At 45.2% G+C, this 24653-nt stretch overlaps 1 protein-coding gene across 4 annotated transcripts in view; it reads right to left on the bottom strand.

The window, feature by feature from the left end:
* LOC129811910 (A-kinase anchor protein 6-like) overlaps positions 1–24653 on the bottom strand; it is a 184131-nt gene that overhangs the window by 55679 nt on the left and 103799 nt on the right. For all 4 annotated transcript variants that reach the window (XM_055863658.1, XM_055863654.1, XM_055863655.1 and 1 more), the window contains exon 9: positions 22896–23016. In XM_055863658.1, the coding sequence (XP_055719633.1) occupies positions 22896–23016 (121 nt within the window). The remainder of the gene's footprint in view (positions 1–22895; positions 23017–24653) is intronic.

The following is a 24653-nucleotide window of genomic DNA, read 5'->3' as shown; positions in this document are numbered from 1 at the left end:
TTTATCAGAATGAAAAACTTTGCGGATGGGGCCTCCCAAGTGGCGCAGCGGTCTAAGACACTGTGTCGCAGTGCAAGGCGATGCACAACTGTCCCAGTGTTGTCCGGGTTAGGGGAGGGTTTGGCCGGCCGGGATGTCCTTGTCCCATCGCGCTCTAGCGACTCGTGTGGCGAGCAGGGCGCATGCACGTTGACACGGTTGCCAGAAACACCGTAGTTTCCTCCGACACATTGGTGCGGCTGGCTTCCGGGTTAAGTGGGCATTGTGTCAAGAAGCAGTGTGGCTTGGCAGGGTTGTGTTTCGGAGGACGCACGGCTCTCGACCTTCGCCTCTCCTTCTGGGGGAATTCTGGTAAGATGCCGGTAAAGTCGGATAAATTCAGGTAGACGGAAAGGGCCTGATGTACTTGGGCCGATTTTGGGAAGTCATTTATTTTGATTTCTGGCCGAGTCCGACACCGATTCAATCAATCAGTTCCGGCACCCTTGAAGAGGGCCGCTCCCTCATTGCTAGCTGGCTAGCGTTGGGACAGTAACTGAAAGTAACGGATTGCTCCAGGGTCGCCGTTGATAATGCAGACGCTGGCCGTGACCACTGAGGTACAAAAGAACTAGAGACTGTGTCCAACATATCCGAGCTTTGTTTTCAACGTAATCTACTCACGTTCGCATAAACCGATTCATGGCCTGTCTATATCGGGGTTGCGTTGTAACGGTCCTGACCTGTTTTCTGTTGTTTTTGTATGTGTTTATGGTCAGGGCGTGTGTTTTGGGTGGGCAGTCTATGTTTTCTGTTTCTATGTTGGTTTTGGGTTGCCTGGTATGGCTCTTGATTAGAGGCAGGTGTTTTGCGTTTTCCTCTAATTAAGAGTCATATTTAGGTAGGGTGTTCTCACTGTTTGTTTGTGGGTGATTGTCTTCCGTATCTGTGTTATGTCTTGCACCATACGGGACTGTTCGGTTGTTCGTTTCGTTTCGTTTCGATGTAGTCTGTTCCTGTCCGTGAGTTTTACGTGTTAGTTAAGTAAGTTCAGGTTTTTTCGTCTACGTCGTTTTCTTGTTTTGTATTTTGAAAGTGTTTTGTTTTCGTGTTGCCGTCGTTAATAATAAAGAGATGGCTTATTTCCCGAATGCTGCATTTTGGTCTGATGATCCTTCTCTCCTCTCCTCGTCCGAGGAAGAGGAGAACGACAGCCCTTACAGAATCACCCACTAAACTACGACCAAGCGGCAAGGGAGTGCTCAACAGAGCAACAAGGACTCCTGGACTTGGGAGGAGATCCTGGACGGTAGAGGACCTTGGGCTCAGCCAGGGGAATATCGCCGTCCCAAGGAGGAGTTGGAAGCAGCGAAGGCTGAGAGGCGCTGGTATGAGGAGGCAGCGCGGCGACGCGGTTGGGAGCCCGTGAGTCAGACCCAAAAATTTCTTGGGGGGGGCACACGAGGAGTGTGGCAAAGCCGGGTAGGATACCCGAGCCAACTCCCCGTGCTTACCGTGGAGGTAGAAGGCGTCGTACTGGTAAGACACCGTGTTATGCGGTAAAGCGCACGGTGTCCCCAGTACGCGTGCTTAGCCCAGTGCGGGCTATTCCACCTTGCCGCACTGGGAGGGCTAAGTTGGGCATCGAGCTGGATGTCATGAAGCCGGCCCAACGCATCTGGCCACCAGTGCGTCTCCTCGGGCCGGCATACATGGCACCAGCCTTACGAGTGGTGTCCCCGGTTTGCCAGTATAGTCCAGTGCGGGCTATTCCACCTCGCCGCACTGGCAGGGCTACGGGCACCATTCAACCTGGTAAGGTTGGGCAGGCTCGGTGCTCAAGAGCACGTGTCCTCCTTCACGGTCCGGTAGACCCGGTGCCACCTCCATGTACCAGTCCTCCGGTGGCAGCCCCCCGTACCAGGCTGTCTCTCCGGGTTCTCTCTCCTGCTGTTTCCTCCTCTCCAGCGCAGCCAGTGCCTAGACCACGCACCAGGCTGTCTCTCCTTCTCCTCCCTACAGAGCCGTCCTGCCATGACCAGCCAGAGCCGTCCTGCCATGACCAGCCAGAGCCGTCCTGCCATGACCAGCCAGAGCCGTCCTGCCATGACCAGCCAGAGCCGTCCTGCCATGACCAGCCAGAGCCGTCCTGCCATGACCAGCCAGAGCAGTCCTGCTATGACCTGCCAGAGCCGTCCTGCTATGACCTGCCAGAGCCGTCCTGCTATGACCTGCCAGAGCCGTCCAGCCAGGACCTGCCAGAGCCGTCCAGCCAGGACCTGCCAGAGCCGTACAGCCAGGACCTGCCAGAGCCGTCCAGCCAGGGCCTGCCAGAGCCGTCCAGCCAGGGCCTGCCAGAGCCGTCCAGCCAGGACCTGCCAGAGCCGTCCAGCCAGGACCTGCCAGAGCCGTCCAGCCAGGACCTGCCAGAGCCGTCCAGCCAGGACCTGCCAGAGCCGTCCAGCCAGGACCTGCCAGAGCCGTCCAGCCAGGACCTGCCAGAGTCCCTCAGCCAGGACCTGCCAGAGTCCCTCAGCCAGGACCTGCCAGAGTCCCTCAGCCAGGACCTGCCAGAGTCCCTCAGCCAGGACCTGCCAGAGTCCCTCAGCCAGGACCTGCCAGAGTCCCTCAGCCAGGACCTGCCAGAGTCCCTCAGCCAGGACCTGCCAGAGTCCCTCAGCCAGGATCTGCCAGAGTCCCTCAGCCAGGATCTGCCAGAGTATCTCAGCCGGGACCTGCCCCTTGTCCCGGTGCTGCCCCTTATCCCGGTGCTGCCCCTTGTCCCGGTGCTGCCCCTTATCCCGGTGCTGCCCCTTATCCTGGTGCTGCCGCTTATCCTGGTGCTGCCGCTTATCCTGGTGCTGCCCCTTGTCCCGGTGCTGCCCCTTGTCCCGGTGCTACCCCTTGTCCCGGTGCTGCCCCTTGTCCCGGTGCTGCCCCTTCTCCCGGTGCTGGCCGTTCATTTAGGGGATGTTAGTTTTAGGGTGGTCATTGGGAGGGTAAGACAGAAGCGGGGAGTGACAACGGTGGTGTGGGGATAGCGTCCAGAGCCTGAGCCACCACCGTGGTCAACTGCCCACCCAGACCCTCCCCTGGACTTTGTGCTGGTGCGCCCGGCGTTCGCACCTTGAGGGGGGGGTTCTGTAACGGTCCTGACCTGTTTTCTGTTGTTTTTGTATGTGTTTATGGTCAGGGCGTGTGTTTTGGGTGGGCAGTCTATGTTTTCTGTTTCTATGTTGGTTTTGGGTTGCCTGGTATGGCTCTTGATTAGAGGCAGGTGTTTTGCGTTTTCCTCTAATTAAGAGTCATATTTAGGTAGGGTGTTCTCACTGTTTGTTTGTGGGTGATTGTCTTCCGTATCTGTGTTATGTCTTGCACCATACGGGACTGTTCGGTTGTTCGTTTCGTTTCGTTTCGATGTAGTCTGTTCCTGTCTGTGAGTTTTACGTGTTAGTTAAGTAAGTTCATGTTCAGGTTTTTTCGTCTACGTCGTTTTCTTGTTTTGTATTTTGAAAGTGTTTTGTTTTCGTGTTGCCGTCGTTAATAATAAAGAGATGGCTTATTTCCCGAATGCTGCATTTTGGTCTGATGATCCTTCTCTCCTCTCCTCGTCCGAGGAAGAGGAGAACGACAGCCCTTACATGCGTCTGCTTTATATGGCCCAAATTCACATGCACATGTGTGCACAGGGAGTAGCGCGAGCAGCGGCGATATCATAAAGTCATCCAAAAACATGGCAGACATTGGATGAATATAAAATATGAATATCTTCAGTAACGAAGACTGTAGGAGCAGTCGAAACCGTGCTTCAAGACCCTGGACGTTTGGCCGTGACCCCACTCTCCAAGGTGGGATATCCAAGAAACACATTTCCATTTCACACGTGTATTAATACACACTTGTACATGTGTGAAATACGACAAATATAAGCACCCACAAATTAATATTTTATTATCTAACCCAAACATAAAAAATGTCCAGCTCAAGAAAGATCCATTCTCTCATCCTCTCTTTCTCTGTTACAAGCCCTTCAAGTCCCTCTATAATGTTCCTGATGTGTTCCATCCTCTCTCCTTCTCCCTCCTCCACCTCTTTCAGTGTCATCCAGACCAGCATGGCAGGAGAAAGAGCAGAATCCTCCTATCCCACTTCGACCACCCTCTCCTCCTCTCTGCCCATGTCCAAACACAAATGCACGGAGACGCACACCAACTACAATCTACTCTTTCAAGTGTTGTTATGGCAACATGGAACTTAACTCCAGTGAATCAAACAGTGTTGCAGATCAATAATGAGAGTCCCAGTGCTCTCGTCTCTCCACATATTAAATTACATGTCAGGGCTTTACCTGCACCAGGGCCGGCTGGGCCCCGGCCGTCTGCAGCGTCTACTAGACACGCTCACGTCTCTCTTTGAGCGTCTCCCCAATGCTCCCAAGCCTAATTGTTGGCCTGAAACTACTGTTTGAATATCTCTCCCCTCCACAAATGATACAGAGAAGTCTAGGTCCTGTAGGAGACCTCACAGAAGGCAAGAGATCAGCTCACAACAAGGCTGTTACTGTTACGGTACGAACCTACCCACAGGTCCCAGGCAGATTTCGTTCAGCATCCATCCGTCCATTCAATTCACCATGCATTAGACGCCTCGTGTGTTAAGTAGATCATTGGGTGTTTTTGTTGAAAATGAGCTGTAGAAATCAGTGGTGTCACGCGAGGAGAGCTCCATAGGATCCGGCCTACCTATGTAGCGTCGGGCTGATTGGTTTTGGAGGCAACGTTAATGAGCAGGTGTCTGAAATGGAAAGGGCCATGCGTTGCTACGTGGCGTGCTGCCTGCCTGCGCTTCAGCCCTGTGTGCTGCGTCTACCACCAAGCACCATGGGCTATTTGAAATTAGAATCTAGCGGTGGGGGAGTCCTAGATAACCACAGTAATTAGCTGGACTCCAATGGAACCATCCACAGGGCACACTGGCCAGGCAGAGAAAGAATGAGAGAGCGAGCGAGAGAGAGAGAGAGAGAGAGAGAGAGAGAGAGAGAGAGAGAGAGAGAGAGAAGGCAGGCGGGAGGATAGATGGAGGGGCAGGGTGGCTGAAAGTAGCTAGCTAAGGCTTTCACGTTTATATACAGTCAAGCCTGCTCTGCTCGTTAAGTCAAATTAAAATAACTATCAATTTAACACCTCTGCTTGAGTTTCAGTCCAGGGTGAAAGAGAAAAAGATTAAGAAAGAGAGGGAGAACGAAAAAGCAAGAAGGAGAGAGCCCTCAATAGAGAGGGAGGGGGCGAGAGAGATGTGTGAGCTGGTCTGGGTGGTATGGGGACTCGGGTGATGGCACAGCTGGAGCTCGCTGCTGACTGGCTGGCTGGCCTCTTGTTTGGGGACTAGCTCAGTCTCTAATGTGCGTTTAGAGAGGAAAACACTTATTTTATGTCCAATCCATTACGGAGCATCTCTTAACTCTGGCCATTGAGAGAATTAGAGATACAAATGGGCTTTTTCATTTGACCTTGACTGTAGGTAGCAGCAGGAGATAGAGTAGAGGAGTGGGAACGGTAGTGTTGCAGAGGCAACAGGAAATAAACACTCATATTCACACTGTTGAACGCTGTCATATTGCATGAAACGTTTGGACCAGAAGGTCTATGTCAGGCTCCCCTACAGAGAGACAAGATCAGCCACATGATCAAACATATGTGTGTATAGCTAGGTAAATAGCTCCTTTCATAGGGTTACCCCATATTGGTTAAGCAAAGTGACGTCAAAACTGGCAGAGCCTAATAACCAATGTGTTATGTATTCTGGTGGTTGGCGGCGGAAAATAACCATGCCACAATATAGCCGGCTTCACCAAAAAAAAAGTTTCCTGTCAACAAAAGCATATGTATTCTCTCTAGGACCTCTACTTACCAGACATCAAGTGAAATGTGTCAAATAAACATCAGAATCCTTTTGTCCAAACCGAACCATAATCCTGAGGAGTTAGACGGCGGACTGCCATTAGACCACGCTCTTCACGTGAGACTTCCTACCACGGAACCTACCATTGATTACACAGCAGGAATATGGTGCGGTTTGGACACAAGTTGGATTCTGACATTTATTTGATTGCTAGGGACACATTTCACTTTATGTATGATAAGTAGATTTCCTAGAGATTATACAATGACTTTGTTGACAGGATTTTTGTTTTTGGTGAAGCCGACTATATTGTGATATAATAATTTTTAACCGTTAGCTAGCTAGCTAACTTCCACAGAGGCTACAGTGACTGTACTATGTGTTCTATTTCCAGAGTCCGATCCAATCAACATTCGCAGCGGAATCAACATCAAGCTAGTGTAAGTCACCAGTGAGTAAGTCACCAGTTGTGTAAGTCACCAGGTGGGTTTCAGAGCTGGACACAGCCCCGAGACTGCCCTGGTAAGGATCACCAATGAACTCCTCGTGAATGCTGACTCTGCGGCTGCCAGCATACTCATACTGCTGATCCTCAGTGGAGTATTCGACACGGTCAGCCACGCCATCCTGCTAGACCGCATGGAGAAGCTCCTGGACCTGTCAGATACTGTACTGGTCTGGTTCAGGTCCTACCTCACTAATCATTACCAGTTTGTAGCCATCGGTCCTAGTAGGTTAGACACAGGGGGTCCCTCAAAGTTCAGTCCTGGGGCCACTACTGTTTTGTATCTACATGCTGCCACTGGGAAACATCTTGAGGAAACACCGACTGGGCTTTCATGTTTATGCTGACGACACTCAGCTGTATGCTTCCACAAACACTGTCAATGCCACTGCACTCCTGGTCAGCTGCCTACAGGACATTGAAGCATGGATGCAGTTGAGTTTCCTGCAGTAAAACTGCAGAAAGACACAGGACATCCTGATTGGCACTCGCACCATTAAAAACAACACCAGCAGCTACAGCCTCAATATTGATGGTGTCAAGGTCCTCCCCTCCAGTGAGGTTCCCAACATGGGTGTGATATTTGACAGTCAGCTCTCGTTGAAAACCAACATCAAGAGTGTGACCAAAGTCACATTTTTCAATCTAAAGAACACTGCCAGATTAAGACCTATGCTATCACAACCTGCAGTTGAGCGACTCATTTATTTCATCCCGTCTGGACTATTGTAACGCCCTTTTTGTTGGCGCATCTGCCAAGTGCTTAAAAAGGCTGCAATATGTCCATAACTGTGCTTGCACATTTCCTCACGCACACCTCCCCCCATGAGCACATCATTCCAGTGCTGTTCAACCTCCACTGGCTCCCCATATGCTCATGCATTGACTACCAAATCCTGGTTCACTCCTACCAAGCTATCCACAACTCTGGACCCAAGTACCTGTCTGACCTCGTTCTACACTCCTGCCCCACACGCACGCTTCGCTCCTCCAGGTCCGTCTCCCTTCAGCAGCCCCGCAGCAGACTAAAAACTATGGGTGACAGGGTTTTCAGTTGCGCGGCTCCATAGCTGTGGAACACACTTCCAGACACCATTTGTGACCTTTCAGGAAACTAGGCACACTGTATGTCGCACATCACTACTTCACAGGAGAGGCATTTGAACATAAACATGTATTTTTTATCAAAATGTGTTTTTTGGCAGAAATGCCTTCAGGTACATTTGAACTTTCATGTGCTTTAATAACAAACCTGTATTCCATCCGTAAATAAGACTAACATTTTTTAATTACGAGCCTAGTTGGTTTAGCCACGGAAAAAGCCAGGAACCTTCCCGCTAGCCATGATTGGCTGAGATAATGGACATGCCGGGAGATGAGTTTGGATTGGTCTGCCATGTAGCATGCTTCTGTCTATAACATTAGCTGCTCAGTGTGTGTTGATACTCAGTTCTACTGTGACGTTTTTGAAAGATATAACGTTAGCCATCGAGTACCACAAACGTTTTTCTACTTTCCTCAACAACATTGATCAGGCGATATCGACAGATCAGTTGAAAAAAGTGACAGGCTACTGTCTGAACACGCCACGGTCAGTGTGAACCAGAGTGACTTGATACAACGTTGGCCAAACAAGATGTAGCTACAAACAAAACAGAGTTAAATGGTTCCAGTCTGTCGTGAAGCGTTCATCCATGTATACGGGTAAGAGTCTAGCTTCATTTTCAGATATTATAAGTTTCTAATTTTGTTAGAAAGTTGTTTTCATTGCAAGTTAAAGCATACTGTTCGCTAGCTAGTGAACGTTAGCTTGCTGGCTCAACGTTACGTGTATGATCAGTGTAGTAATATTATTCAAATCAGAAATCCATTTGCATTGCTAGTTATAGCCTAATGCTAAAATTGAACTTAGTTGGTTAGCTCTTTAGCTACCTGCATATTCATACTCCAGCTATGACAATGTTTGTATTGGTAGTATAGGTTGGGATTATGCCGGTTTATTGTTTAGCTAGCTAACTACATGTCTAAACAAAAGACTCCACTTCATCAGATGATTACAAGACCCATCAAGTTAGCCAGGTGTGTCTGGGGGTGATTACGGCCATCTATTGAACATGTCTAGACAACAGTGACCCATCCACTTAGCTAGATGTGGCTGGGGGGGTGATAGCATTTCCTTCACATGACCCATCAATTTAAACAAATGTGTTGGGTAAGCATCATCTAATATTTATAAAATAGTTTTATCTGGACACTTTCTGTTTCTGATATTGTTACTATGTAAGTAACCATTTCACTGTACCATTTGCACCTACTATATTCTGTGCATGTGACAAATAAATGTAGATTTTATTTGATAACGTGTGTGTTTACCAGAGACGGCAATGTGAAGAACAACATGACCTGCACCAAAGCCAGAATAGGATACAGGCCAAGGACAAGATAAAGTGCATTTTTACCTGGAGTTTTTCGTTATTGTAGGCTACTACTTTTACCACTTTTAGTCTTGAAATCTTTGGTTGTTTACTAAAATACTAACTTTGTTTAGCACATGGCCTCACGTGAATCTTTAAGGAGATGGGTGGTGCTAAGGTTTAAGAGGGTGTGAACGATGCTGAATGGGCGTAGACAAAGAAGAGCTTTCCAGTAGGTTCACCAAAACATTCAAGGGACATTTTCTCAAAAGTGGGGTTACAAGTTTATCAACTTTCAAAGCAGAATTACTTTCCCATTGTTCCTCAACTGCAGTGTATGATATACCATTTTCTAGCTTCGGAGTCTCTACTTTTATCCGATGTAAAAAACACAATTTCAAATTTTGTTACATAAGACCGAATCGAGGTGGTCGGGCACATTTGGGCTGCAGAGTCTCTGTCCTCCTTTAAGGCACAACTCAAAACCGTGCTGTTCAGAGAAGCTTTCAAGGACCATTTCTAATTCTGTTCTCATGGCCTCCGGATCTGGCGACACCTGTATATAGCTTTGATTGTTGTCTGTTCTATGTTCTGTGTTTATTTTTTTACAGTACCAGTCAAAAGTTGTATTTATTTTGACTATTTTCTACATTGTAGAATAATAGTGAAGACATCAAAACTATGAAATAACACATATGGAACCATGTAGGAACCAAAAAAGTGTTAAAAAAATCTAAATATATTTTATATTTCAGATTCTTCAAAGTATCCACCATTTGTCTTCTTTGCATAATCTTGCAATTCTCTCAACCAGCTTGAGGTAGTTACCTGGAATGCATTCCAATGAAAAGGTGTGCCTTGTTCAAAGTTAATTTGTGTAATTTCTTTCCTTCTTAATGCGTTTGAGCCAATCGGTTGTGTTGTGACAAGGTAGGGGTGGTATACAGAAGATGGTCTTTTACCAAATAGGGCTAAGTCCATTTCATGGCAAGAACAGTTCAAATAAGCAAAGAGCAATGACAGTCCATCATTTGAGACATGAAGGTCAGTCAATCCGGGAAGAACTTTGAAAGTTTCTTCAAGTGCAGTCGCAAAAACCATCAATCGCTATGATGAAACTGGCTCTCATGAGGACCGCCACAGGAAAGGAAGACCCAGAGTTACCTCTGCTGCAGAGGATAAATTCATTAGAGTTACCAGCCTCATAAATAAATGCTTCACAGAGTTCAAGTAACAGACACATCTCAACATCAACTGTTCAGAGGAGACTGCGTGAATCAGGCCTTCATGGTCGAATCGCTGCAATGAAACAACTACTAAAGGACACCAATAAGAAGAAAAGACTTGCTTGGGCAAAGAAACACGAGCAATGCAGATTAGACCGATGGAAATCTGTCCTTTGGTCTGATGAGTCCAAATTTGCGATTGTTGGTTCCAACGACCATGTCTTTGTGAGACGCAGAGTAGGTGAACGGTTGCTCTCCGCATGTGTGGTTCCCACCGTCAAGCATGGAGGAGGAGCTGTGATGGTGTGGGGGTGCTTTGTTGGTGACACTGTCTGTGATTTATTTAGAATTCAAGGCACACTTAACCAGCATGGCTACCTCAGCATTCTGCAGCGATATGCCATCCCACCTGGTTTGTGCTTAGTGGGACTATCATTTGTTTTTCAACAGGACAATGAACCAAAACTTTCACACCCTGATCTGTTTCACCTGTCTTTGTGATTGTCTCCAACCCCTCCAGGCGTCGTCCATCTTTCCCATTAGCCCCTGTGTATTTATACCTGTGTTCATTGTTTGTTTGTTGACAGTTCGTTTTGTTCGTCAAGCCTACCAGCGGTTTTTCCCTTGCTCCTGTCTTTGCTATTGTTCCTGTTTTCTTGTTTACCAGTTTTTACCATTCCTGCCTGCCCTGACCCTGAGCCTGCCTGCCACCCTGTACCCTTGCCCCACCTATCTGGATTACTGACCTCTGCCTGCCCTTGACCTGTCCTTTTGCCTGTCCCTGTCCAAATAATAAACTTTTGTTATTTCGACACTGTCTGCACCTGGGTCTTACCTTAAACGTGATAGTACGAACTGGCCATGACTGACCCAGCAGACGCGGACCAGCTTCGCAACGCCATCTCCTCCCAATGAGCCACCATTGGTAAGCATTAGGAGTTGCTTCGTGGCCTTGTGGAAGGGGTCCAGACCTTGGCCGAACGCCATGACCAAGCGTTGAACTCATTGCTGTAGCAATTGAGCGGGTGGTCTGGGAGGCAGCCTACCACGACGGTAATCTCACAGTCCCTCAGTAGCCCTGCTGTTAGCGGCGCCGCCTCACTGATCATCCCAGTTTCCCGGGAACCCTGCTTACCTCCCCCGGAACGCTTCGATGGAGAGCCGGGACACCTGTCGGGCATTTCTTGCTCAGTGTGCCCTCATCATCAAGCTTCAGCCCTCCTCCTTCCCCGCGGACCGCTCTAAGATAGCGTGCCTCATCACGCTGATGTCCGGAAGGGCTCTCGCCTAGGCTACGGCAGTATGGGAACAACAACCTGCCATATGCTTCAGTCTGGAGGAGTTCATGGTGGAGGTCAAGAAGGTTTTCGATGCCCCATTGTCCAGAAGAGACGCTGCCCGGAAGCTACTCCAGCTTCGGCAGGAATCCCGCAGTGTTGCAGATTATTCGGTGGATTTCCACACGTTGGCAATATTTTTATATTTGCTCAATCTTTTCATGACTCCAATATGAGCAAATAAATATACTGGAGTTGGGCATAAACATGGTTCGTCTCTTGTTGTCATTGTTGGTGTGCTTATAAGTCGGCTAGAACTTCTACTGTAGTTTTCTGTGTATAATGCAGGCTTAGTTGATTGTTGATGCAAAGCTTTGGAGAAAATAAATCAGAGTTATTAGTAAGGAGGGGATGGTATGGGTGACTGACTCGTGTCTGCTGGGGGTGGGTGTTGTGTGTGAAGGTTAGTATTGACACGAGGGGGATGTGTGGGTATGGTACCTTGTTTGAGTGTGTATTGATGGGGACAAAGTAGTAAAATATTGACTAATCACTGACTAGTGTGTAATCGTGCTGCTTCTAATGATGACCTTGACACCAGCTTTAGTAGTACAGATCTTGTAGACCCATTGGATGAAATCTTTCAGCCGGGAACAAGCTCAAGCTTAACATCATCTGACTCGGAAGAAGAAAAGACTGCATGGGGCTGGCAAGAGACAATGTGTATAGTCTATGAGTCCAACGTCATGGAGCTCATGAAGTCCTGCCAGACCAGCTGCCATTGCCCAACACAAGGTTCACCAGCGGAAGAACATTCAGGAATGTAACATTTGATTTGACTTGAACCTGCCTGGAATATACAGTCAACACAACATCCACATTCAGTTAGACTGATGTTGTAGTATAATATAGAATGCCTGGTATGCTCACAAATGCACCGTGTTATAGATATTGCTAGCTATTGTAGATATGTATTTAATTGAGTTTGATTAAATGTTTTCTATAATCTTTTTCACAAGTGTACTGACACGTGACTAAATGATTCCAGCTACATAAGAAACCAATAAAGTGTTCAACTTCTGGATCAATTCATTGTGATATTCATGAAATGTACTTGGAGGTAACTTGCTACAATCTTACTGCCCAAAAAATATATGCAGTGAGTTGGTGTATCATTTCAACTTTAATTTGTTGGCAAGTAAAAATGTTTCAATAAAATAATAGATTAGTTAATCAATGTAGCAAATAAGTAGACATGGCTTGTATTCAAGACAAAGTTCATTTGCTCTGGAGACCGAGGTGAGTTTACAAAGCAGTATGCAGGAACAGTTATTTTATTTGTATTTTTTATTTAACCTTTATTTAACTAGGCAAGTCAGTTAAGAACAAATTCTTATTTTACAATGACGGCCTACCTCAGCCAAGCCCTAACCTGGACGATGCTGGGCCAATTGTGCACCGCCCTATGGGACTCCCGATCATTGACACCTCTAGCACTGAGATGCAGTGCCTTAGACTCCTGCGCCACTCAGGATCCATATATCATGGCAATATATGACATATATACAGTAGAAGAAAAATATACTACTAACGTGTATAATAAATACTACAGTTCTACAAAGGGAATACTTGCATATTATGTTTTTTTCGGGGGTGCAGCGAGGTGTTTGTAGTCACTTTGGGGAGATTGTTGTTATGGACCTATCACATCTACTCTTGAGTCATCAACTTCTTTGTATCCAACATACTGTGTGAGGGAGAAATTGCTCAAATGGCCCCAACAGCACATGCAGGCAAGGGGATTCGGTGTCCTCTGCCTAGCTTCTCCCCACGTAGAACAAACACAAACTCCCAAAATAATCTTTAGGCCACCCAGCAGTATTGTCTGTAAGAGAATGACAAAAACACTATTTGACTTTCTTGGGCAATCATTGCAGTCTGTATTCCTACTGTAGCAGCATGAGGAAGAATATTACACGTCACAGGTACATGTTAGCTAGCTAGCTACAACACATAGGTGTAGTTACTCAAAGACTAATATGCCAAAGTCATTCATTTACTCTTCATCATCATCATCATCATCATCAAAACATTTCTCCAGTTTTGCTCCTAATGAGATGCACTGACGCTAGCTAGCTAACATTACCTAGCTAGCTATAATGTTAGACTACTGTACATTAGCTCAATTATAATGTACTGTACAACACTGCCTTGTGTAAAAAGAGAGCTTATATTGCTGGCTAGCTACCGACAGCAAAACAACCAACTTGTTTGTCACTTTCCCTCCTTGTCCAGCTGGTCTAGGCTGCTGCCGCCAGTCTTGAACGTTCTGAAGAACGTCTCCAGCACCCCTCTATCCATATGAGCGTCAATGGTCTGTCACACACACACACGATCCATGGGGTCTGCAGTGACCCTCTCCAATAAGAACTGTCTGTCATCAAATTTGTTGCAGCACAGACATTCCTCTTCTGTTGGCATGTCTGGACAGCACCTGCATAGGCACCACCAGTCAGAGTCTGACTGTGGCTCCCCATTGCTGCTTGCTGGTCTCAACTCCTCTTCCCGTGAACCTGGAGAAACTAGTACCACCCCCATTTTGAAAAGACTGCCTTCCAGGGTGGGAACACAATTGGACAAGGAAGTAGAGCTCCCGTCAGACTGTAGTATTTACAAAGCCAGGGAAAATGAGTAAACCTAGAAATCCTGCAATGTCGTGGCAGATAGGAACATCACTGTGACAAGTCCAATGGCTCTATTGAACAAGGACAACCATATCTACTCGCTGCTAGCGTGATCGTTTAATCCACGAAACACAAAGGCCACAATAATTGCTACAAAACATGACTCCATTAATTTCTAGATCAGACAGCAGGCTCAATCAACCAATGACGTCATTGTTTGAACTCTCCCGGCATAAAAAAATGCTACGGTACATAATTATGTCTGAAACACCTCTCATAACTCATAATGATATAGAAAGACAGGAAGAACACCCCAAATAGTGTCTAGTGGTGAAGTTTCCCTTTAATAAGAGCCTAACAACTACACCGTCTAAGAGCCTAACAACTACACCCTCTAAGAGCCTAACAACTACACCCTCTAAGAGCCTAACAACTACACCCTCTAAGAGCCTAACAACTACACCGTCTAAGAGCCTAACAACTACACCGTCTAAGAGCCTAACAACTACACCCTCTAAGAGCCTAACAACTACACCGTCTAAAAGCCTAACAACTACACCGTCTAAGAGCCTAACAACTACACCGTCTAAGAGCCTAACAACTACACCCTCTAAGAGCCTAACAACTACACCCTCTAAGAGCCTAACAACTACACCCTCTAAGAGCCTAACAACTACACCCTCTAAGAGCCTAACAACTACACCGTCTAAGAGCCTAACAACTACACCCTCTAAGAGCCTAACAACTACACCCTCTAAGAGCCTAACAACTACACCCTCTAAGAGCCTAACAACTACACCCTCTAAGAGCCTAACAACTATACCCTCTAAGAGCCTAACAACTACACCCTCTAAGAGCCTAACAACTACACCCTCTAAGAGCCTAACAACTACACCCTCTAAGAGCCTAACAACTACACCCTCCTCAAACAGTAAGGCTTTCCCCTCTTCTTTCTGCTTCTTTCTACTCTATTGTTTCCTATCCTCCATTCTCTCTCTTTCTCCCCCTCTTTCCCTTTCCAGGTCTGCTTTGCTCATCCAATCCTCTCAATCTAACAATCAATCAAGGTAGTTACTGGTGTTCATTTTGTTTCTAGGAAATAATTAGAGCTACAAAGAACATGTTTCCTTTTCAAAAGTAAAAGGTTGTGACTATACAATTTTTCTCTTCTAAAATGTGACGGATTTGTTGATGTAACAAAGAGATTTGTTCCTTCCCTCAACTCCGATGCTGGGTATTGTGTTTCCGCCTGTCAGAATGACTTAAGGCTATAAGAGGAAGACCTGCCCTCAGATCCCAGCACTGAGAAGGGGCAGCTGGCCATAGTTTGATCTCTGATTCTCCATTCTATAACTACAAGGCTTGCTGCGTGTTGCATCTCTCCCCTGTGGTATGACTCCCATTTTCTGAGCCCATTCGCATCGCAAGCAGCCATCTGGTACACGCATACACAATGTACAAGCACACACACACACACACAAACTCACAGAACGTAGAAGCGCAATAATGCACGAACACGCATAAATGTGCATACACACACAAACACACACAAAGCAGCAGCAAACATTAGCCTCCCCAACCAACACAGAGGTCTTTGTATAGCAACACTGGCATCTGACCCAAAGCTGCCGATAGAAGGGGTGATACGGGGTGAAGGGGTATTGGCTGTGCAGGGTGGGGGGTGCAGGGTGGGGGGGTATTGGCTTGGCTGTGTTGGGAAGGAAACGTGGTGGGTTAGGTTGGAGGTGAACCAAGAGTCAGGAGGTGTGACAGAGTAGACAGAGGCGAGATGTGAAAGATTGGCCTGGTGAGGGGTAGTCGTTCTGTGCCACTTGGTAAGGAGCCCAGGAGTGGGACACTCAACTCAATGGAGGATTGTTAGCTGACTGAAGGCAGTGCCAGCACTAACCCCACCATGTCATTATGATGTTTCTCTATAGCTACTGCATCTATGGATGGATGAAATGTTTCCCTTTAATCAGAATGAAACCTTCTACATACGCACACACAACACACACACACACATTCACCTCAACCCCGAGTGCCTCCCTGTTCACATGTGATTTCGATGAACAGTCACTTCTTCGCTTGCAAACTGTCCCTCCCGGAAGTGTTTAATTAATTGTAGAGTCTCCGCCTCCAAAAAATATTTTGTTTACTTTTGGAAGTGACACTGGTTGCCCTGGAGATGGGCTGAATCACAGTGTTCTAGAAACACAAACTTTTAATTGCGGTCAATCTATTCATACTGAGGTGGCAAGGACGAGAACACTTCACAACTTCATTAGCAGATACAGACAGCCAGGCATGGTACTCCGTCAGCAGGGTTTTGATTCAGGCCACATTTTAACAAGAGACACTGTCATTGAAAATAAAATTGTTATCAAAAAGGCGAGAATGTACGCAAGCGAAGATAAGAAGGGCTTGTTATTATTTCTGGTCAATTCAAGCGGCAGCTTTGAGGGAAACTGTTCTGCTCCCTGCTCTCCCATGGTGAAGTGACTCACGACGACCGTCTAAAATGACACGGGAGGAGAGTCAAACATTACTTGAATTAAACTACAGACAGCTACTGCATTACTTCTCATGGAACACAGTGTCAACAAATTAACTCTCCACTCTCATTATGCCTTCACTATGAATTATTGAAAATTACTAATGCAGCCAGGCATGTGTGTGTGTGCATGTGTGTTCAACAATGAATGTGTGGATGGTTCCAGCAGTATCACCTCCACAGTGTGTGTGTCTGTGTGTGTGTGTGTAGTGTTTGTGTCTGACAGTGAGTGACTGGAGAGAGAGAGCCCCATGGAGCTGAATCTCCACATTAAACACCACCTGCTCCTTCCAGATACATAAAACACAGCACTGTGTCACACACACACACAAACACACACACACCTCGCCTTTGTAGCTCCACCATGCCTAACCACCCACACGCATGTAGCCAGGCATAATGCAGATTAACACCAACACACACACACACGCTCCACTTCCTCGGCACTCACTGATCTGAGCAGTCCTCTAATAAACAGGAGTCTAGATATCAACATTCTGATTGTCATTCTCCCTCAGATAAATACTGTGCTCTAGCTATGTTTTCCATTTGTTCTGTGTTCTATATGGAGGATTAGAGATAATGGCTGTAATATTCATACTGAGCAGAGCAGAGCTGTCAACTGGCACGTGAGGTAAAGAGAGATGAAAAGTCTAATGAGGGAGAGGAGAGGAGTCCTGAACTGTAAACACACACAGACAGGCTACAATGGGTAATCTCACTACCGCATGCTGCCATATTCTCTCCCCGGAAGTTCGAATGAGAAGTCACATAGAATAAATATAAAAGAAGATTTTATAGAACTAATACATATTTTTCATTATTTAACTAGGCAAGTCAGTTAAGAACAAATTCTTGTTTTCAATGACAGCCTAGGAACAGTGGGTTAACTGCCGTGTTCAGGGGAAGAACGACAGATTTTTACCTTCTCAGCTCGGGGATTCAATCTTGCAACCTTCCGGTTACTAGTCCGATGATCTAACCACTAGGCTACCTGCCACCCCATATGCAACTAAGAAGTCAAATAGGCGAAGATTTTAATAAGAATTTGAAGATCAATACAGATCATGTTTCGATCTACCTAACCAATGTACCATTAATCTACAAATGTTCTGTGTTCTACCAACGAGCACAAATACTATGAGAGAGAGGAGATACATTGTTGAGAATGTATCAATATTTTACAGAGAACTTGGCCCATAAAAAAACTCTTAAGTTATTTAATATTCATGAATGCATCACCTTCATGAATATTCATGATCAGATGAATATTTTAGTTAATCTCCAATGGACGAATTAGGCTGCTCTTTCAGCTAATCAATAATTTGGAGGTGATTGTCATTGACGGACACCGTCGACAACGTCCAGACGAAAGGGTCAGAAAATAAAGTTACACTCCACAACTGTAGCTTGATCATCAGTGAAGATCATCACACGGTCTGCAGAGTACATGGCAGCAAGCAATGCCCCTGTGAACAACATTTTTGCGATGGATCTAGCCACAAAATAGAGATCAAATGTTTGAAAATACGATGCCATAAGGCCGGGGTTACACTCCTGTCATATATTCAGCAGTGGCTCATTCTAAAGAAGTGGCTCTCTGATCAGCGCAGATTAAGTGAAATGTATTCTGAGTGTCAGAAGTCAACTGAGAGGGCATCACCACCACCACTGTAGTGTTGATGTGGATGGTTAAACCATAAAGAGGGCAACACACACACCAAGCCAACACCAGCTCAGCACTTGATGTCTAGTCTGCCACTAAGGGATATTTACAGGGGGGTCCAACATGATTGGATCTCTTGATAAAGATGAGCTAAAAAGACTGTTTAAAATAAATAATACAAATACTGAGCTACTGTATATTGTATGCTCCAAAAAATGTTCAATTATTATTTTAAACTAATACAATTGCTCAGAGAAATACATTTTGTTTCACAAGTAATAAAAAAAAAATCTAAAAGATTGGGGGTCAATACTCTAGCACCCACCCCTTGCGAGGATAGCAACACTGAGCCCTTTTCTCAATGTTTTTATTTGAGATTGGAGAACACATTGGGAGGGATCTTAGACCAGTCCTCCATACAGAATCGTTCCATATCCTTGATATCCTTCGTTTTTGCTTGTGGACTGCCCTCTTCAATTCAAACAACAGGTATTCAATGGGTTTCCAGTCCGGAGGACTGAGATGGCCATTGGAAAATGTAGATTGTGTGATCAGTTATCCATTTCATGTGGATTTTGACGTGCAAAGTGACGGAAAAGATCATATATTTTTCTTAATGTTTTGCGTGGGAAAAATGGCACAGCTCAAATTCTCTAAATTGAAAAATAAAGAAGACAATGATGGGTAGGAATGTAGTGGGGGTAACTGTCACGATCTCAGATATTCCTGTTAAATTTCCTACAGGAGAGTATAATAGATATAATTGTGGGCTAGGCACCATTTTCTGAAAGTATAAAGGCTCTTTCATATAATGACAGTATAAAAGAAAAGGAAATGGTGTGATATTTCCTACTTTATCACTTAAGATATGACTAATGGTCAATATGCAAGATGAGAGAAGATTAGTTTTGACCTTGACTGTGACCTTCTGCAGTTTGGAAATGAAAATGTGTGCAGAGAGGAGGAGAAGGCTGTTGGGGAGCCCTTTCTTGTCATTATGTTGTTTCCAGTTCTGAAGGTGGTTATTAATTTTATTTCTTTATGATTCACAATCTGCTCTTTCGAAATATGCCATATGCTCAAAGCAATTCAAGGATGACGAGTGTCAGAATCAGTACAGTAATAAAAATAGCCTAAATGAGCTTGATTTACAGCCTGTGCCTCCCAGCAGTCAGCCCTCTCTCCCTCACCTATGATAAAATCCCCTAGCCTTGGCAAACAACAGCCTGCCTGCCAGCCAGCCAGCAACACAGGACCAACACACACACTTACCTTTTTCAATCAATCCAGTGTTAGCCAGATAAAAAACAGAGTGCAGGTGTAGGGAGAAATGTATAACAAATGGCCAGTGTAGTACATATTTATTAGCATTGGAGGAAATTAAATCAATATCAGGGCCCAAATCAGTTTGTTTTAATCAGGAACAAACATATTGACTTCACACAATATGGCCAGTTTTATCTATCACTAATAAAAATTCATTGAGACAAGGTGCCTATAAAGGCTGTGACAAAATAGGAACCTCTATCTATAGCTTGCTATTTTCTATTGCTCTCTCCGATCGCTCTGACTCCCTTGCTCTCTCCATCTCTGTCTCCCTCTCTCTTTCCCCCTCTCTCGCTTCCTCTTTCCCTCTGTGTCCTTCTTTCCATGCCTATGAGGGAAGGAGCATCTGAAGGACAGAAGACAAGTGTGTCTGAGACCTCATATCAGAACACATGGTGCCCTGTGCGTTCCCATACATTCATTTGGCTGCAGTCTGGTCAGTAGCCCTTTCCTGCAGTCAAATGACCTAGTGGTCTCATGGGCAGAATGTTATTCATATTTTTCAGAATTGCATAACATTAAAAAACCGACTGAAAATCTGGTGTTTCTATGTCAAATGGTTTTCTGTGATGTATATAAAGTGTAATATTGGGTTGCAGACTCAAAATGTAATACATTTCAATTCTATATCTGACATGGTACAGGTGTCCTCTCTTTTTAAGCCCAGAACCACGTGTGTGAGGTGCATACTTGGGTTTCAAAGTAGCCTTGTTTAAGACCAAGAAACACTCTGTGTGACCCTGATTTAGCCCACTGCAGTAAAACGTTAATGCCTCCCTCTCTTTTGTTTCCGTTCATCGCCAGAGATCTTTCGACTTTTATGAAATTACACCTAATGGAATGTGATAATGGGAGCTTTCTGGCAATCAGGATGTTAGCTATGGTGTGGGGGGTCAGAGGTAGGGAGGTGCATGAAAAGGATTACTAAACACCCCCCTCACACACACACCACCTCTTCCAGTGCCCAGCTAAGGAGAATGTGATTACAAGCTATGGGGCCAGGCCCTCCTCTGGGGCATAGAGCACCACCATTCATCCATTATTGTAGAGCACCACCATACAGACAGTAACATCCAGACAGTAACATCCATACAGTAACAGGATACATCCAGACAGTAACATCCATACAGTAACATCCAGACAGTAACATCCAGACAGTAACATCCATACAGTAACATCCAAACAGTAACATCCATACAGTAACATCCATACAGTAACATCCAGACAGTAACATCCATACAGTAACATCCAGACAGTAACATCCAGACAGTAACATCCATCCAGTAACATCCAGACAGTAACATCCATACAGTAACATCCAGACAGTAACATCCAGACAGTAACATCCATACAGTAACATCCAGACAGTAACAGGATACATCCATACAGTAACAGGATACATCCAGACAGTAACATCCAGACAGTAACATCCAGACAGTAACATCCAAACAGTAACATCCAGACAGTAACATCCAGACAGTAACAGGATACATCCATACAGTAACAGAATACATCCAGACAGTAACATCCATCCAGTAACATCCGTCCAGTAACATCCATCCAGTAACATCCATCCAGTAACATCCAGACAGTAACATCCATCCAGTAACATCCATCCAGTAACATCCATACAGTAACAGCCAGACAGTAACATCCATCCAGTAACAGCCAGACAGTAACATCCATCCAGTAACATCCATCCAGTAACATCCATATAGTAACATCCAGACAGTAACATCCATACAGTAACAGGATTCATCCATACAGTAACATCCAGACAGTAACATCCATACAGTAACATCCATACAGTAACATCCAGACAGTAACATCCATACAGTAACATCCAGACAGTAACATCCAGACAGTAACATCCATACAGTAACATCCAGACAGTAACATCCATACAGTAACATCCAGACAGTAACATCCATACAGTAACATCCATACAGTAACATCCATACAGTAACATCCAGACAGTAACATCCATACAGTAACATCCATCCAGTAACATCCATCCAGTAACAGCCAGACAGTAACATCCATACAGTAACATCCATCCAGTAACAGCCAGACAGTAACATCCATACAGTAACATCCATACAGTAACATCCATACAGTAACATCCAGACAGTAACATCCAGACAGTAACATCCATACAGTAACATCCAGACAGTAACATCCATCCAGTAACATCCATACAGTAACAGGATACATCCATACAGTAACATCCATACAGTAACATCCATACAGTAACATCCATACAGTAACATTCAGACAGTAACATCCATACAGTAACATCCAGACAGTAACATCCATCCAGTAACATCCATCCAGTAACATCCATCCAGTAACATCCAGACAGTAACATCCATACAGTAACATCCATACAGTAACATCCATCCAGTAACATCCATCCAGTAACATCCAGACAGTAACATTCAGACAGTAACATCCATACAGTAACATCCATACAGTAACATCCAGACAGTAACATCCATACAGTAACATCCATACAGTAACATCCATACAGTAACATCCAGACAGTAACATCCATACAGTAACATCCATACAGTAACATCCAGACAGTAACATCCATACAGTAACATCCAGACAGTAACATCCATACAGTAACATCCATACAGTAACAGGATACATCCATACAGTAACATCCATACAGTAACATCCATACAGTAACATCCATACAGTAACATCCAGACAGTAACATCCATACAGTAACATCCAGACAGTAACAGGATACATCCAGACAGTAACATCCATACAGTAACATCCATACAGTAACATCCATACAGTAACATCCAGACAGTAACATCCAGACAGTAACATCCAGACAGTAACAGGATACATCCATACAGTAACATCCATACAGTAACATCCAGACAGTAACATCCATACAGTAACATCCAGACAGTAACATCCAGACAGTAACATCCAGACAGTAACATCCATACAGTAACATCCAGACAGTAACATCCATACAGTAACATCCATACAGTAACATCCATACAGTAACATCCAGACAGTAACATCCAGACAGTAACATCCAGACAGTAACATCCAGACAGTAACATCCACACAGTAACATCCATACAGTAACATCCAGACAGTAACATCCAGACAGTAACATCCTGTTACATCCAGCTAGTAACAGGCATCCAGTAAACATCCATCCAATAGCATCCATCCAGTAACAGTCAGCTAGTAATACCCATACAGTAACAGGCATCCAGTAACAGTCATCCAGTAATATCCATACATTAACAGGATACAGCCATCCAGTAACATCCAGTTACAGCCAGCTAGTAACATCCATACAGTAACAGGCATCCAGTAATAGCCATTCACCTTGTAGAGATACTGCTGTTGCTCCTCTGACATCATCAGCTTGTAGCTGTCCGTCACCACCGAGTCCATGTCCATGAGCCAATCCCAGAGCTCCTGGAAGTCTGACTCAAACTCTTGCAGACTGGAGGACAGGAAGGAGGGAGGAGAGGAAGGAGGGAGGAGAGGGAGAAGAGGAAATGGGAAGAGGGAGGAGAGAGGGGGGGGAGTAAAAGTGAGGAGGGAGAAGAAGACAAGGAGGAAGAGCTGGGGTTAGAGACGATGCCCCTGTGAAATATCCCACTAAACCCCTGCTAAACGCCCACCCCCCCAATGCCCACCTCTTCCTCAGCTTAACCATTAGGTTGAAAAGAGGGAAAGGCAGCCGGACATTACAGAGGGAATATTTGACAAGCGCTGGTAATTACCATGGCCCGTCAGTGGAATGCTGGGTTCAGGAGGGTGCAGAAGGTGTGAACAGGGTTAGACGCATACTGAATCTCTGACCCAGCTGGTGAGTGACACCTATCTCTATAGCACAGAAACATCTTAATTAAACATGACTTCAACTCTCCTTCCTCCCTACCTCCGTCACACCCCAGCCCCTCCTTCCCCTTCCCCAGCCCCTGACATGAAATAACATCAAATATTTATGAAAGGAACAAGGGCAATTGCTCAAACATACACATTACTGTCAGGGGTTTGGTTTGGTTTTTTAGACTCGGCGGGTGGCTACATGTTTATAAACATTAGTGGTTCAAATTGTTTTGGAATTCGCCTGGGCTGCTCTGGACACTTTGACAGTTGTGTCAGGCTGCCGATGGCGTTCCCGTCCCTTCTCTCGACTTCCATTCACAAAGCAATCAACTGAGTTGTCCCTGAAGAAAGAAACGACTATGAATGAGATTACATAAATAACCATCAAACTGGTGGGAAATATCAACACCCTCTTTATTTTAATTTATAGCAGCAACAAAGTTAACACAGGAGCGGGATTGAGTTTGGGCTTAGTACTATATATGTAATTTCAACAAGCATGGCGGAGCTGTATGTATTAGCATTTTCAAGCAGACATTGATGAAACAAAATGACGTTAGGGAAAATATGAATATTTTAGTCCTTGTTATACAGAAGTCACTGATCATAACAAAACAGGGGAGACAGAAAATGAGAAACCGTGTGACAAGTAAAGCTCGAGGAAGTCACCCTAAGGCATTAAACTCCGCAACTCATTATACGGCGGCTGCTGTAGGCCTTTTGTAAGCTAAACTGATAAATACGTTACAATATTCCTTCCGCGATATTGTTTTTTCCTCACTAATACAAAACTAAATGCTTGTAGAACAAGATCTCTGCGGGCATCTAACCAAACAAACAAATAAGGGAATAAAATCAAGCCTCACACAGCAGGATCCATTTAGCAGAGCTACATTATAGCCTTTTGATCTGTCAGAATCTTTCTCTATCAGTTGCCTTGGTTGTGTACAAAGCATACAGTACTGTCTGTATGTCTCCTCAACTAAACTAAACCTTCAAACCCTCCCTTTTGGCATTACTCTTCCCAGATCATTCCCTCCCTCCCTCCGATGAAAGTAGACATGTGTTAAATGTTACCCTGTTAACCGTAGGGATGCTAGGTCTGTGCTCTGCGGATGGATGGGTGGGTGCCGCACACTACAGCCCCAGCCTAGCTGACAGACACGCTAGCGTCTGAAATGGATGCATTTCCGTCCTCTATTCTTTTCAAATCCATTTAACATCAATCTCTCCCACTCAGAGGAG

Source organism: Salvelinus fontinalis, chromosome 15 (genome assembly GCF_029448725.1).
Source record: "Salvelinus fontinalis isolate EN_2023a chromosome 15, ASM2944872v1, whole genome shotgun sequence".
Taxonomy (NCBI): Eukaryota; Metazoa; Chordata; class Actinopteri; order Salmoniformes; family Salmonidae; genus Salvelinus; species Salvelinus fontinalis.
Note: the sequence above shows the minus strand (reverse complement) of the source record. Positions and strands in the feature narration are given on the sequence as shown.